We start from the raw sequence: 16,426 nt of genomic DNA, 5'->3' as shown, positions 1-16,426 counted from the left end.
ATTGCCAAGTTACTGGGAAACCCATTCCTACAATCCAGCAAATCTTAAAAGGTTATCTGTGAGACTTTCAACTTATTCCCAAACCAAGTTAGCTTGTGGGTTCACACTCTCCTTAGGCATGAAGGCTAAATACTAGTTTCTCTGCAAGTCTTCCACATACTGGAATTCAACCATAGAATACTAAGAGCTGAAAAATCATATTTTTAAGAGAACAAATTCAAGGTACTTTAGTAATGTACTTTCACAGATCACACAGCTCTATGAAGCACAGCCAAGTGAGCTCTAACTTGTACAAGCTTTTTTTTATATATAAAGACAGTTTGTTCTTGTACATTTCTTGCTTTAATAATTCTGTAAGTAAATTCAGTCTCAAACATATTTTGGTTAATCTAGGTCACCAAAAATAAAAGATTGATCAATTACTAATTAGGTCATGCATCTTCCCAATCAAACATAAGTCTTCTCTAGAAACTGCTCCCAAATGAATTTCACACCTAATACGCAGCTTCTTGTACACAATATTTCTCCCACAGGCTTTACACGTTCAGTGTTCATTGACAGCACTATAGAAACAGAGCTGACAACTTTAAAGCTATTATATAGCTTAATAGTTCAGTAGACAGTTGAAGTCCATAAAGTTAAATAGGAAAAGACCTTTTACAAATGCGACAATGCAGCCTCAGATTTCCAGAAAAGGCACAAAGTGTTTTCCCAGTACTAAAATGGCTTAAAGGTTTGTGCTCAACAGCCTCCTTACCCTACCCATTTTAATGATCTGTAACAAAATTTCTGTTCTTCCACATTGGCCATAATATATTAAGTGATCCAAAAAGTATAACCTTGATGTCATGTTAATCTCATCTCAAGAGGATGTTATCACAGAATCACTGAGGTTGGAATGGACCACTTGAGATCATCTAGTCCAGCTCCCCTGCTCAAAGCAAGGCCAACTACAGCAGGTTGCACAGGGCCTTGTTCAGCCAGATTTTTAATACTACCAAGGATGGAGACTCCACTCTTGCTAGACAGAGGCTACAGCACCTGGTATTCCCAAGAGGTTTCCCATACAACTACTAACCAGGCTCAACCTGTTAACTTCATAGATCAGAGGAGATCATGTGTGTTCACAGTTCACAGCCATATGCATTATACGCCACTATACTGAGGAGTTATCTGGACTTCTTGTCCTTCTTCTACTTTGTGGGAATCAGAACAATAGTTTAACTGATGAGAACAGGTGATTGCACCTCCACCAAACAAGCTGAAGAATGGTTTTGAAACATTCTCAATATCTTTTGAAGTGGTTTCCACCTCCCTACTCTCCCCCCAAAGTCTTCAGCTATCCACCTTTTAACCACTGTATCATACTCTGCCCCATAGCAGCGTACCAAATAACTAATTTTGTTAGTGCCCTGGAAAGAGAAGCACAAATCTACAGCAACCAGCCTACTATTTCAACTAGAGGAGAAGCTCTGTTGCTTTTCTGTCTTCAAAAAAAGCCCAAATATGCACCTTGTAAAGAAAAAGAGCAAGCTATCATCATGTTTGCTATCATCATTTATACATACGTTCTCACTAAAAACCTAATTCTTTGTGAACACAATGACAAAGTTACTAGCCAACCATTCTTAACTACAACTTAGTTCTAAATATTTCTAAGTCTCTGGCCAAGAATAGTGTTTATACAAATTTCCTAGAACATATTCCTGTCCTGAAGGGTAATTCCCAAGACAACTTCTGATTGAAAATAATATGCATCCAACATCATTTGGCACATTCTAACAAGTATCTTGAACAACTGGATATATAGGATTGGTAGAGTTTTGTTGTATTCACACAAGCACGAGAAAAATCAGAAAACCAACATTTACTATGAGAACGAATCTACTTATTCTTAAGCCTAGAATTATTTAATTCCACCTAAAACCAGAGACAGTATAGACACTCCTGCCATGCTTTATACCTCAGGATACCCCAAGCACATTCTTAAGATAGGAATGTATCCTGTGATAGCACCCAGAGATCAGCATCCAGGCTGCAGTACAGTAGCAATGCCATCCCTCATATTCTTGGTAGAAGTTCTGATTTAGTTTCACATTTTCCAGTACTTTGTAACAGGAGCCACAAAATCAAGTTCATGTAGTAGTCAGAGATGAGGAAGCTCAAATGATACCAACCTTTTCAACATTCCTACGCACCTAATTTGTATTCAAGTTAAATAAAAAAGCACTCAAGATAGACATTAGAAATGAAGCCACTCTCACCTTTTTATTACAAGCAACAGATGTGAATGGTGCTAGTGCTCCTGGCTGTTGTACATGCTAAGAACTGATACACTATTTCTAAAGCAACAGAGGAAAAAAGAAAAAACCTTCAAACCTTCAACAGGGAGAAAAGCAGAACTCATCACCCAACTGTGCTTCTGGAAGTAAATACACTTTATGAACAGTTGTTTTTTTGCAAGAAAAGAACACAAGAACACATGAACAGAGAGGGAAAACCATAAGAGTTACTAGGAAGAGTCAAAGCAGAGACCAAAATAGCTGCAGGCTCAAACTATCACGGCTGCACATTCCCCAAGATTACATATATTCCAAAGTATCACAACTTCCCAATGGAAGATGCTTCTTCCTCAAGAAGCCTATGCTCTGGGCAACTTATGTGAAGATTAGATCCCAGAACCATCAGACATGCACTGAACTCACTAGTTTGTGCAACTAAAATATCCGTTCTTTTCTGGAATATTTTGTATGACTAGATGTAAAGAATCCAATAGCCTTAACCATGCATTTGATGCAGAATCTAAAATTCTTGGCATGGGATAAAAAGCTTGAGCTGACATAGAATTTAACTTCAAAAGATGTGAGCTAATACTCTTCCATAACAAGGCAAAAATACAATTTAAAGTCAAATGCTTAACATGCAGGGCACATGGCAGAGGATAGAACAGTTGACAGCTAAGATTGAGGACCATGTAAGGCCTGTTTATGTAAAAAAAAAATTTGGAATCACATGTATTGTTTCAGTATCTTAGAGAATGTTGTTTAAAAATTCTTTATTGCAGCATATCTGGTATTCATTGAAGGTTATGGAACATTTCACAATCCCAAACTAAAGAAGAACATATCTCGGCTTGAATAGAAAGTAAGAGTAGGTATCTCCTATGAAGACTGGAACCACATTCTCTCATCTACTGTCAATAATTAACCTGTTAGCAGGCTAAAAGCATGCTTCTCTTGAAAAACACTGTGACAATATAGTTAAGGGCACTTTGATATGTGGAGGGACTTGCATTTCTGGTATTTATTCCTACAGAAATACAGATAAGCCTATTAACCTACAGACAGGTAACAGGTAAATGGGGCTGGGAAGAGAGTCTTTTGCTTATAAACTGCCTTTGTGCTTAAGAAGATAAAGATATCCCAAACTGTATCTTCTTAACAAAAAAAAAAACCACAAACAAAAAAACCCAAACGAACCCACCAAAAATACCCTGTTGTTTTAAACAAAAAGAAAACTAAACCTGCAGGGGTCTTTATTGCCTGCAACTTTTTGCTATCTACATGGAAAACACACAAAACTGAAGTTTCTTTCATCCTTCCTCAAAAGAACTGTATAGGACTGCTAGACCACTCAGAGCTATTTTAGAGATCTCTGAACACTACTGGATTGCACTGTGTAGCATATGTATAATTGCCCATAGCTGCTTCTTTCAGCATCTAAGCAAACTACCTTACAGAAAGGAAAACCAGCTGCATCACAGCATTCCAAAAGCATTAGTTGACCTTAAGAAGGGTATGCCTGTGGGGATAGAGTATTTAACTAAGCATGCACGTAATGATTCCATTTTAGAAGACAGATTTGTATCTACAGTGCCCAAACTATAGAGCTTTAAAGGAATAAATATTGACCATGAAACTTAACATGCATCTTGCTGGGATGAATTTTGATCTATCTAGGATCCAACAACAAAAGCTGAACTCCTGGAAAGAGTAATAAAAACCTTGGATTACAAGGATTATGAAAGTCCTCACAGTCCTGAAAGTACCAATTATAGATTAAGCACCACAGATCCAATTAATGTGTTAGGTATGCTGGAGGAAAAAGTGACCGGATAACTGAAGTTGTCTGACCAGGCAACACTGAATTAATTTTCAATATCTTATGGATTGCCTCTATTTAAAGTAGATATCAAGGCATAGTAATACTCCAATTAAACAAAGTATGCACTCTGTGTATGATAGTTTCTTTTAACATGCTTTACTCCCCCCAAATTCTAAGCCTAATACTGAAACAGGTTTTACTCAATCAATCATTACTTCTGTTGAGGAAACGGGGATTGCCATATATTCCCCGCTACACACACGTGTAACTCTGTGAAGCAGATGAGCCTCTAAAAACATCTGTATGATTATTTTCACAATGTTGTACAGCTAACTAGAAATACCATCAGAAAGATTATTTCCCTTCATTTCAAGCAGGGTTGATCATCCAAGAATGGAAGCACTAATAGAATTGCTTAGGAGGGCACCCACCTACATCACCTTAATGAAATGAATAGAAAATTTATGTAAGAAGAATTTCTGCTAATGCATAAGGATTCCCTCCTATGTCATCATATATGTGTGTCCCAGGTTAAACATTAAAATTGCTGAGCTAGCACTGGTTACAAGGTGATTATAAACAAAAAAGCGCTGACAGCAAGAGTAGACATCACTGAAAAATTCTGAGAGTTGTAAACTAGACATTTTCCTAGAACTAAGAACAGCAGATGCTATCAGGACATACAGAACAGTACATTCTTTCCTAATTTGCAGGCAATATAGGAAGAACCTATATCAAAGGAGGGAAAAATACTAATCTTCATATAGCACAAGAGAACAACCAGACAGAAGAGTTTCTAGGTCAACCTTCCAAACCATCCATCTTCAATTGTTCATTTACTTTATTTTTTCCTCAACTGGAAAGTTGCATCAAGTTTCATCTTTTGTTGTTTACAAAATATCATGAAGCCGTGGGCTTTGGGCTCAATAAAGAAGAGTTGAGAGTGGCTGGACCATGTAACATAAACCATAGGCATCACGTATCAACTAGCAGTTACATTACTGCTCTATTTCACAATGCCACAGTAACAAATCCACAGAACTAAAAAGCCAACTTGTACTATTCTTGTTTAACAGTGTGGGATTACATAAAGTTTTCAAAATAACACACATGCATTGGACCAATTTCAGAAGGATATAAGTCACAGCAAATCGAAGACATAACATATGATAAAAGTTTCAACAGCTACACTTTTCTAAGTTTCCAATTTCATATTGAAATAGTGATTAAAAGCATCTGGAGTTCTGAAGTGCCACTGTTAATAGTTTGTGTGAATTAGTGACTGGACAAAAAAAAAGATTCTAGGATGTCAATTTTCAAAGCTAATACAAGGTCTTCAAAAATATTACAAATTAAGCCTTTTAACAACTTTTACCATTAAGCAAGGAGGCACAGCAAACAAATTACTGTCAAACTCTAGCATTACCTATTTCCTGCTATTCAAGATCATGCAATATAAACAACAACAACACTCTAATCGCTTTAAGTTGTTAGTCAGATTCACATGTGAAGTTTCTTTATTTTACTAATGATACTTAATGAGTTGATGGTTAGTGCCAAATATTCATGCTACTGTGAAAATGTGATGTTTGTTCTATTTTAATGAGTGCTACATAGTCCCATGCATGGCATTGAATACAACTAAGAAAAAAAATATATATTAAATTTCATACCCCTGCGTTTAATAGACTGAGAGCAGATATTGACGCAAGACTGCCAGAACTGTCATCCTAATGAGAAAAACAGAAGCAAAGCCTTAGTGAATAAATGAAGAAAAAGACCATTACAATATAGCAACATGCAAGCCAAAATTTAAATTCACATGTAGAGTATTTATACTCTATGTTTGAAGAAACATAGATGTGTCTGTTCTGCCTTCTTCTCCGGCCCTCAAAATACACAAAAACACATACAAAGACTTCCCACTTGTGCAAGATGCGTATAGACATCTATTAGACTATTTTTCTGTTTTAATTGAAGTTTTATATTTTCTACAATCAGCACCTTTGCCCAAAGGGAGATCTTTTTCCATGGCACTTCTCAGGTGCATGACAAAAGATATTCCCTGATACACCCTAGGTATATCAGGGTATATCAGGTCTCTCCCTAGGTCCATATCACCCATAAAAGTTACACTTATTTAAACATTAGCCTTGGAAGATACACTGACCTTGGAAGACTCACACAAGAAAACAGAAACTGCTCTGAAAATGAACCTTGAAGACCTTGCTTTCATTCAGCTCATCTTGGATTGCATCTCACACCCAACTAGATCTTTGCTTATAAGCTAGTTAGCTTTAAAGCTTAAAATGAACACTCAAAAATAGAACTTGCACTGTGGAGAAAGGGAAAAGAAACATAACTGGACTTGGATAAGCATTTGTCAAGAAACAAAATACGAGGGTAACTTTCAAACAGAACTTTGTCATTCAGTGTTTGGGTTTTACTATTTAACCTGAGAGGGCAGAAAATGTCATTAAATAGCACAGCGACTTAAGAGTGAGCATTTAAGTCCCCCACCTTCCCCTCCCCATGTTATAATTAGTATTTCTAAATTGAAAGCTCAAAAGTGGACTACACCTCAATGTCACCAGTGACTTGATGAGAACAAAGATACATTTGTAAGGCTTTGAGAAACAGTCACTTAAATTCAAAGCAAGATTCTAAGCAGCGATCTGAAATGCCTCATACCACTTTGCAGCAAGGCAATCAGGCAAAAGCATGCCTGACTACAGAAGACCCTGTACAACCACAGCTCCGCAGGTTTCCATTCAGAAGTCAAAGCTGTTTTTCTAATGAAGAAGCCAAATTTAAAGACAGTGTGGGGCAGGGGGGAGGGGGGAAAGACACAGACATTGCTTTTAAGCATTGGATTACAGCGCCTGGAAGAAGCCTCAGAAGGATAAGGCTTATATTAAAAAACAAACAAAACACACCTTTTAAAAAGTTCATGAAAAACAGCATCTTTACCACCTGAATCTTTTTGCTAACTCCTATCATTTTGGAACTTGATACAGCCTGCCTAGATGATGATTTTGCTAATGCAGCACCTCAAGCTCACCAGCACAAGGCTGCTTAACCTGCAAAAGCTTACTTCTTAAAAGAAGAAAAAACAATTATTTTTACCTGTGTCATCCTTTGCTAAAGAAATTCAAAGGCCCAATAGCGAAGGAGGCATCACATCAAAAAGAGGATCCAGAAGACCAAAAAAAAAAAAATAAATCTAGTGTCCCATCAAACCAAAAGAAGTTTATAATTTTTATTACCTCAAGATTGTTTCTATATTCTTTGTTTCCCCAAAGCTCAGCAACTTCCAAGGACAGAAATGAAAACATGTATAATGCTTTCTTTTTCAAGCTTTAGGAAGAGAAAGTTTGCTTCAATACTCTTCACAGTTGACCTCAAAGACTTCTTTTTAAAAAAACAAAAACAAAAACCCAGCAATCAGAAGAACTAACATCAGCAGAGTTAACACCTCTGTAGTATTTTCAAAACATCAATCCCATGCTTACTATAAAGTACTCCCCTGAAGATGCATTTGTAACACTAACATAGCACTGACACCATGAGAGGTTCTTGACAAGTTTTCCTTGTCAAGGCAGCTGGGTAAACCCTGGTACTAGGAGCTGAACTGTATTTTCTGTCCTTTACACAAACAAAAGGAGGCATTTGTCTCACTAAATCCTACCAGTTTCATTACCATTTTACTGACAAGATAATCATTGCAAAATTTTAAAAAGCTGTGGAATGTCTTTGTTTTACCTCTAGCATAGCATTTTACTGACTACATGTGTGACGAAAAGATGAGGGACATTTCTTCAGAGTCTGACCACTACAGTGTCTACAAGGAAACCCATCACAGACTTCTCACTGCTGCTAGTTGACAAATTGTTACTCAGGTGTTACATGTTCCTTGCAAGACTCAATACCCCCATTTATTGTCTGTCCTGGTTTCACGGCAGTTTGTTACCAATGTAATACTACCCTATATCTGCTAAACAGGCAGAAGTCTTGCCCTTTCTCTTCTCTCCAGTAGCAGGTGCAAGACAAGGCAACGTGACCTCTAAGTAACAAACTGCTTAAGTACCACTCCTATGAAAAAGCATCCAGCACTGTATTTATCTACTTCTCTGAGATATTCAGTCCTCAGATTTGTTGACAAACATGCCATATACACTTTTTAAGCATTAAGAGTTTCATGCACTGTTAAACAACAAAGATTGGAGGGAAGAGTTAATACTGCAAGTTAGAAGGTCAGAGCCACATGAAAACCAATTCAAAATGCATCCGTTCCTCTGAAGAGAAACCTCCAACAACTCTTGTCCCTGGGGGACATGGGAGTTCTGCCGATTCAGTGAATGCAATTTCTCCATTAGATTTCACACTGGAGATAACGACATTGGGAAAATATGTAAGTGAAGACACGGAGTTTTTTAGCCCTCAAGTAGTACTTTTTTTTTTTTTTTAACATTTCAGAGTCACACAGAAATATTTTCAGAGGTTGGTTGTAGGACAGTGACCCAGTCATCAAAATCAGTGTTTGTTATTTAACAGACTGTTTAAAATTGCTATCTTCCATTTTGCACACAAGGTGACAGCTTTTGGAAGAGATGCCTTCACTTCTGAATGAGCAATAATTTCTAAATCACTGCAAGCTTTTCATAGTGTGTCAGATTTAAATAGAAAAAAACTTTTTTTTCTTCTCCCCCTCCCCATTTAAGGCTACTACTGACAGTACTTTGTTAAAACTGCTGATAAAGTGAATTAGGTGGATGTTTTACTTTTATCTTGCAATGTGTATTTCCATATTTTGAGTTCACTTTAATTCAGATGTATTAAGAAAAAAATCACCATACTGCTTTAAACAAACTAATTTTAAAAGTATTCAAGACTGCTTTAATAAAAAGCAAGAGAAACTTAATGAGTCAATATTCAGAATCATTTTGACCATAGATTAAAAGCTCTTTTTTTTTTTAACTATAAGCACAAAAAATGAAATTGTGCTTGCATTTTTAAACAAAACTTGGACTTCAGTCAATACACACCAAAACGTTACACGTCAGTCTACAAGCTGGTTTCTGCTTAAATGCTTCTCTATTAAAATATTTCAGCAGTCTAATTTAAAGCAGATTTCTGTACAGACAAAAAGAATTTACTAGCCTGATCATTAATGACCAAATACTTCTTATAATAGCCAGTTTTATTAGCTGCAGTTCATGAAAAAAGGCACATTTCCTAAAACCGTCAAATGCATTTGACATTTGCAGTCCTAAGGAGTTGCTATTTTACCTTTTTAAAGAACAGTGAAGGAAGGAAGCCCAGAGGAGGGAGATGTCCAGCAAAAGAGTTGGCCTCAATCACATCCTGCAGCTCTAAATCCAAGGAGAGCAGAGCGTGCCAGCAGCTGTGAGTGGGGAGATGCAGCTGCCAAGAACTTTCAACCTCTGACCCAGTTCGAGCTAGAGCATCTTGCCCAAAGCATGCTGATGGCAGCACAGCTGCAGGGGACTCTGCCATCTCCCCAGCCAGAGGAGCCCTGCAGGCTGTTTTTCGACACAAATATTTTTCTTCTTCTACATATGCTAAAAAATTTACAAAGAAATTATTTACAGTAATATTCATTAGACAGTCTCTAAAGGCAGAGCTGGCTAATGTTGCTGTCTGAAAAATGTCTGAAACAGCATCCCAAATTAAGTTTCCAGATTTTCTTGGAAGTTATTCAAGATACTAGAATCACTACCTGACTTCTCCACAGAGGCATCTATAGCAATGTCTAGTTGATAGACAGTGACTGGGAGCCACAAGCATTCATTTAAATCTAATTATCAATTTGCTACATCATCCTTACCAAAACAAAGATAACAAAGGAGGCTTCTATCAGCGAGGATGGAAACAGGGCATGAGAGCTCTACCACCCTTTTGACTATAAATCTACAATGATGCTTTTTTTTTTTTTCCTTGTTTTACTAACAGGAAAGTCCTTTCGGCTTTGCGATATTGCCATAAACCTTTGATAGAAGTATCACCCTTACCCAAAAGACTTCCTCGTCCTATTAATTACAAAGTTTTCCTGTTGTGAGTTAATTCTTCCTGCAAAAGGGCTTCTTAAGATCTCATTTTTCATCTGAAGGACGCTGACTCATTACTGAGTTTCCTCAACCAAGGGTTTATTCACACCCTCCAAAAGCTGGCCACTGGCATCAGTAAAGTCACAGAACTTTGTGTTCAACCATGCAGAATGCCATAGCTGTTCAGGAATGGCAAGATTTGTTGCTAATAATAAAACTACCATAAACTCCCTCACAGACAACTGGCCTACAGCTTAAGCCCATTCTGCCTGCATAGTTTTACACTTAGAAGCTCATTTTACAATAGCTGGTAAACAGAAAGTAGCCATTGTTTTGACCACAGATGGCTAAAAAAATTGGGAAAAAATGCAGGTTTTGTATTCCAGATCACACTTGATCCCTTGACTTCAGTTTAGAAAGTCAATGTGAAAGTTTGTAGAGTCACTCCATGTTCGATATGAAGTATTCTACCAGGCTCAGAGAATTACTTGTGAACAGAACATATTAAGCTTTAATCATATTTCTATCAACTTCTTAAAGGGTTCATAACTGTATTCTTGCCCTTATTCTTTTCACTCATTTCCTGTAAGAGTGAGAAATTTAGTCTAGGGACTTTCAGTCAGCCATTCAAAAGTGAAGATACTATTTTCCACGGATTTTCAATAACTAGGTGTGGCTATAATCACATTCTAACCCACTGCCAGTTTAGCAAATTTGAACATTTTTGAGAAAAGCAACCAACTAGCTTTTCTTCAAAGGCATATGCACAAGGAGGTATATTGTAAATTTTAAACACACATGCAAGACATCTGACATGTTAAATATGGAGCCATCAGGGTTACCTCTCAATTTACGAACCAAGTTTTCTCAGGTATTGTAGATCTAACACTGTGCAGAGTATACTGTCAATCTGTATCCCCCTTTGATAACTGTGTATCCTGTGTATCTTAGCTCATGATGCTTTATCTAAAGACCATTCATGCTTTATCTAAAAGCTAAAAATATTAGCTATTACTGACACTTTACTCAAGATTATATAAATCCAACAGTGACCCTAATCTGGCAACCATAACAACACAAACCACATGACTAGTGACTAGGACCAACTCAATCACATTTAAAGACAATACATTGTTTTAATATATTTGCTTTTTTGCCACTTTGGAGAAGTTAAAAAAATGGGAACACTACAGTTTACAAGAAAAGCAGTCACTGAGGGACAACAGGATAAGAAAGTAAGACTATTTCTGCAGATTATGACTTGGTCTCCAGAACAAACATCTTCATTACTAGAAAATTGGAAGCAGATGACTGGTAGCATTGTGCACATTCTCCATTTCTCAGGACAGAAGAGACATCTGGATTTTTACCACAGTATTTTCATAGCACAAGGCCAACAGCATTCATCTGCAAGTAAACTAAGCAAGAACACTTGCCCTCTCCCACCCAAAAAGTGAAAGCATTTAAATACGGAAAATTGTATTTGAAAATGTTGAAAAAGCACCCAGTTTACTTCAGAGTAAATAGTACTTGCTGCAATCACATCACTTTTCTACATCATTCCATTGTGTGACCAGTCCCATTACAAGTTCTTCAAAAAGAACCTCTTGTTTTTCACTTTAGTTGCTCCCAAAAGGCCCTCTTCACCACGAAGCTCTTTCTAGAAGATGGCTGAACACTGCTTCATTCACAGCCATTTGCACCTGTCAAACACATCAGCTTATATGGAATTTAAGAAAGGAGACAAAGTAGCTCTCGAGAGATTCAAGTTACTGTTTTCACCAACACAAGGGACATACACATTTCTTGTATCAACAAATCTTTCAACTTCAGGATTGCATGTTAACATGAAGTTAATGATACATTACCAATTCTCATCTTTAAAGACTATACCATTTTATTATTATTTTATCAAATTAAAGACAGACTCCAGAGGAACAAATATATGGAAGTGCAACTTGGTATCAGGGGAAGGAAATCAGAATTACCTTTCTGTAGTATCCCAGTAACTCCAAAACAAGTTCAATTTACAGTGCTATTTTGAAACAAAAAGACTTTTGATCTCACTCAAGGTATAAGTGAAACAAGATTACACGTTTCAGATTCTAAGCAATTTGTCACAAGTTACCCAGATGGTAAATCTTCCAGGTAAGGACTAGGGAAAGATGAGTTAGATTGAAAACAAAAAACACCCACACCAAAAAACCCCCACTGTTTTGTAACACTAGACTATCAAAGAATGCTTTAAGAGGATAAATTCTACTAGATTAATACCTAGTTTGAAGAAAAACTGAATATACAAGTATGACTATAGTTTTATTGCACAAAACAGGCAAAAGTAACTCAGAACTGAACTTCATAAAGGAAGCCTAGAGTATTTCACAATCACTTTGCCATTAAAAAAAATTGTAGCATATCATGTTAAATATTGCAAAATTTTACAGGAAATAAATATAAGTTTTGGTGTTCTGACCTAAACAGCTTAAATGCTTTTTGAACATGTATCACTTTTTTATAAGCACTGAGATGTACTGAAGAATGTATTAATCATAAAACTCACACTCCTTCACAGTAACTACTATTCTTTAGACAAAGCTCCAAAAGAGTCTTCCCAGAGCACTCTATGATTGTATAGTAACAACATCATGATAACAGCAGAGAACTGCAATATCCATGCATTAATTTTTACAAGTTTTGTATCTAGAGTTGCATGATGTTTACTCACCTGCTGAATGATTTTGGAATCTTTTGGAAGGTTTTCCCTGGGTGGGACTTTTCCAAACAACTTCCAACCAGGAGCACTTTGGACAGCAGGTTTGAGTTCCTTCGTCCTTTTAGTGAAAAAGTTTCTGAAAAGAGAGGAGAGTTTTCTTTTTGTTTATTATAAGCATATAAACAAAGTATATTTGTAGTCACTTAACATTTCTTTAAACCAAGTTCACCACTGGAGAGATTTACTGCTCAGCAAATGCATAGTGTTCTACCTTAGCTTTCTCTTATACTTTAAAATAATTAACTTGAAGTGGAGCAGCTTTCATCACAGGTGCTTTGATTCTAATATATTTGTACTTAACACTCAGTTTTACCTCTAATTCTAAGCTACTTTATGCAGTATCAGAGCTCCTTTAGTAATACCAGACACTCTCTTAAATGTAAGTTAGCAGCATGCAACAGGTCTCAGGCTTTTGTTTGGGGTTTGTTTTAGTGTATCTTATGCAGATATTTGGAGACTGAAAAGAAAACAGCTGGAAATCACTGTGTAACTTACAGATTTCAAAAAGAAATGGTGAACTTCTACTAACATTTTCTGCAATCCTCACACCTCCAATTTTCATGACATGGTCTAGAAAACTAGGGAAGATGCACACAGCTTCAGTTTAGCAGATAACCTTTGCCAGTGCCTAAAGCAATTACACTCAAACAGGCAGATGACTGCATCGCTCTATTAATTCTTAGAAAGCAAATAATCACAAGATCATATTAGCAACCATTTGTCTAAATACATGGCTGTACTATTTGTCTCCAAATCACAGGCTCCCACACAGCATGCTATGTATGAGTTATTCTGAATATTGGAAAGTTACTTTCTTATGAAAAACACAGACGGATTAAAAGTTAAGTAATCTGTAAGGTTACTTCTTAGGATGCTCACAAGCTGACCTCTGAGCAAACAGAATACGAAGCACTTTTATTGGAAGATGTTTTTGTGTAGTGCTAACTAGCTAACATTGTACTTTCATGCTCTTCCCCTGGAAAGAGATCCCTAGATTTAACCTTCACTTAGAGCATTTGCTGTATTTTAAAATACATTTCTTTCTCAAATTGAATGCATTCGTGTTTGTGCACAGAAGAGTCTCTTGGCTTTGCCCAGATAGACGTAGCATGATTCAACAACCACAATCTGAGAAATGCACAGTCGCTCTTAAATTCCAGTGCTGTCAGGGTCTCTGACCATGCAGCATAGATTTACAATTAGCAACTGTTGGTGTTTGTAAGACATTGTATAGCTTTCAAATACAAACTATCTTTTCAGTTCCCAGAATGTTTTTTGTTATTTGGGAAACAAGCAAATGCCTGTCACAAAAATCCCTTCTGTGCAAGTCTGCGTGAATGGACTCTACAGATACTTGTGTGTAGCTGAAGATCTAGCCACCAGAAAACAGCAAGCTGGAGAGAGAAGTAGATGCTGATAAAACATGAAAGTCTCCCAAGAACTGGTAAGCTCAAGACTAGCAGTCCTGAAGAATCCAGGAGAACCATGAAACTCAGAACACCAAGACTCTGCTCACTGTGTCCAAGGCCACCAGCACACACTACCATCAACAACACCTTGCTAAAAAAAAAAAAAAAAGAAAAAAGGAAGAAGACTGCATTCAAGAAAGCAGCAGCTGCTATAGGCAGACAGGGACTGTGGGATTACATGCACACCTGATGAAAGAGAGCACCTTGAGAGATTTTTCTTTTGAATGTTCACATAGCAGCTGCTGGTACATCAATACCTCTGTGGAGGTCTCCCAGCTGTTGTTCCAGCCCAGTAACTGAGTAAGCATGTTTGGAAATAATTGCTTGCACTGTATGAATAGTTACCTGTCATTAATGGAATCAAGCTGTTGCTGCTGTTAATAGCTTAATTAGTACAAGGTGTTCTAGTTGGTTGTGATCTATGCATCCCACAACTCTGTCCCCATCAGGGAAACTTGCAATATCTTAGTCCCTTCCTGTGGAAGAAAAGTAAGCACCCAGAACACCAAACTAGCGGTTTCTGACACATGACCTGAAAGGAGGGGCTGATGAAAAAGCCCAGCCATGGTACCAACATCTTTAAAAGACACTGTCCTCAGTCAATCCCAGGACTATATACCATTAGTGAAATGAACAGGTCATCCATAAAAGAAAAAAAAAAGTAAAATGTGTACTTACATAAGTAACAAAGACTCATTTCACAAGTACAGGACACCTTTCACAGTGCTTTACATTGTCTTCAGGAGGGAAGGAGGAGTGTTCAAAGAATCATCACAAAAACAAGACAAAGTATTCTAAAGACCAACATGTCACTAAATACTACACTACAGCCTTGACCTTAAATCTGCAACTACTGCAAGCAGCTGTATTTGAACTTAAATGGAAGAGGTTTTTTTCCCCAAAGGCAGGTATGCAGGAAGATACACTCTGGAGTATGAAATACAAAACAGTTCATGCATCCTATCTTTATGGATACCCATAACCATCCAGTCTCTGCACATACTATGGAATACCACCAGGATTACCTAGCAGTTCAGCTTCACTGCTTCTAGCACTTGTGGAAGCTAAAAAGATGTATGTATGCCTTTAACATTGATGGTAATCTGTCACTGTATCAAAGCTGTTTGATGATTAACCAGGAAGCTGGTAGATTTAAAAAGGAAAAACATGTAAACACACAGAAGACTTAAATATTTCTGTACAAAATATTTAAGGATGCTCAAGGCTCTTACAAAATTTGATTTTTTTAAAATTTTTTTTAAACAAATATAATATTAAAACAAACCTTCCAGAACATAATCCCCACCATAATGAATCTTGAGGGGGGGGGGGGGGGGGGGTGCTTAATATTCTTTGGTGTACTGAATTAAGCAAAGGCTTGTTTTGCTTTCTATGAATGTGTAAGTGAAAATACACAATTTTACTTTTATTGGGTAGATATTCATTGAAGTCTGTTTCTTGCGAAGGCAAAAATTTGGTCAAGCTTTATGTCATGTCAGAATAAACCTCACATAAGAATTCTAATCCAAGAGAAATTAATGGGAGGTTTACAAATAAGCTTTGCTGAGCATAGAAGCACACGTTTAATACATTGTTTTGGCAGCTAACAGTATCACATCTGATGTGTTGTTGACAACAAGTACAGCCTTACAAAAGCCCTGTTAAGGAACAGCATCTGTGAATGCTTACAAGTTGCATTCACTGAATTGCAGGAAGTGTACTAGATTTGATATATTTGTTGCTGCTTAGAATATTCATGAGTTTCACTGATCCCAGGAAAAGTCATCCATTGAGATGGACTGAAAAGTCAATAGCATTTTAGTACAGAATCTCAAAATCCACTTGAAAACTCCAGAATGCCTTAAAAAGAAGCCTACACTTTAAAACTAAATAATGATTTCTGTTGAAAGGATCTGTGGGATAGAAGTATTAAAATTAGCTCATTGAATTAAGCTCTAGTTTACAAAAACCCAGCGGAAAAGTTGCAAGTTTTTTTCCCTGCTAGTTTTATG

General features: G+C 36.9%; 1 protein-coding gene across 3 annotated transcripts in view; it reads right to left on the bottom strand.

Annotated features, from left to right (window-relative positions):
• Positions 1-16,426, bottom strand: part of TBC1D12 (TBC1 domain family member 12) — a 45,729-nt gene that overhangs the window by 15,164 nt on the left and 14,139 nt on the right. The window contains exons 1-2 of one of the 3 annotated variants that reach the window (XM_074830921.1): positions 6,275-11,814; positions 5,778-5,834 (exon numbers count right to left, since the gene is read on the bottom strand). In XM_074830921.1, coding sequence (XP_074687022.1) covers positions 5,778-5,834; positions 6,275-6,340 — 123 coding nt within the window. In that variant the 5' untranslated portion in view covers positions 6,341-11,814. Of the gene's footprint in view, positions 1-5,777; positions 5,835-6,274; positions 11,820-12,897; positions 13,022-16,426 lie in introns of those variants that run through there. The other 2 variants (XM_074830920.1, XM_074830922.1) reach the window with 2 other exon arrangements.

This window comes from Strix aluco, chromosome 7, assembly GCF_031877795.1.
Source record: "Strix aluco isolate bStrAlu1 chromosome 7, bStrAlu1.hap1, whole genome shotgun sequence".
NCBI lineage: Eukaryota > Metazoa > Chordata > Aves > Strigiformes > Strigidae > Strix > Strix aluco.
The sequence above is the reverse complement of the archived record's forward strand: the minus strand, read 5'-3'. Positions and strand labels throughout refer to the sequence as shown.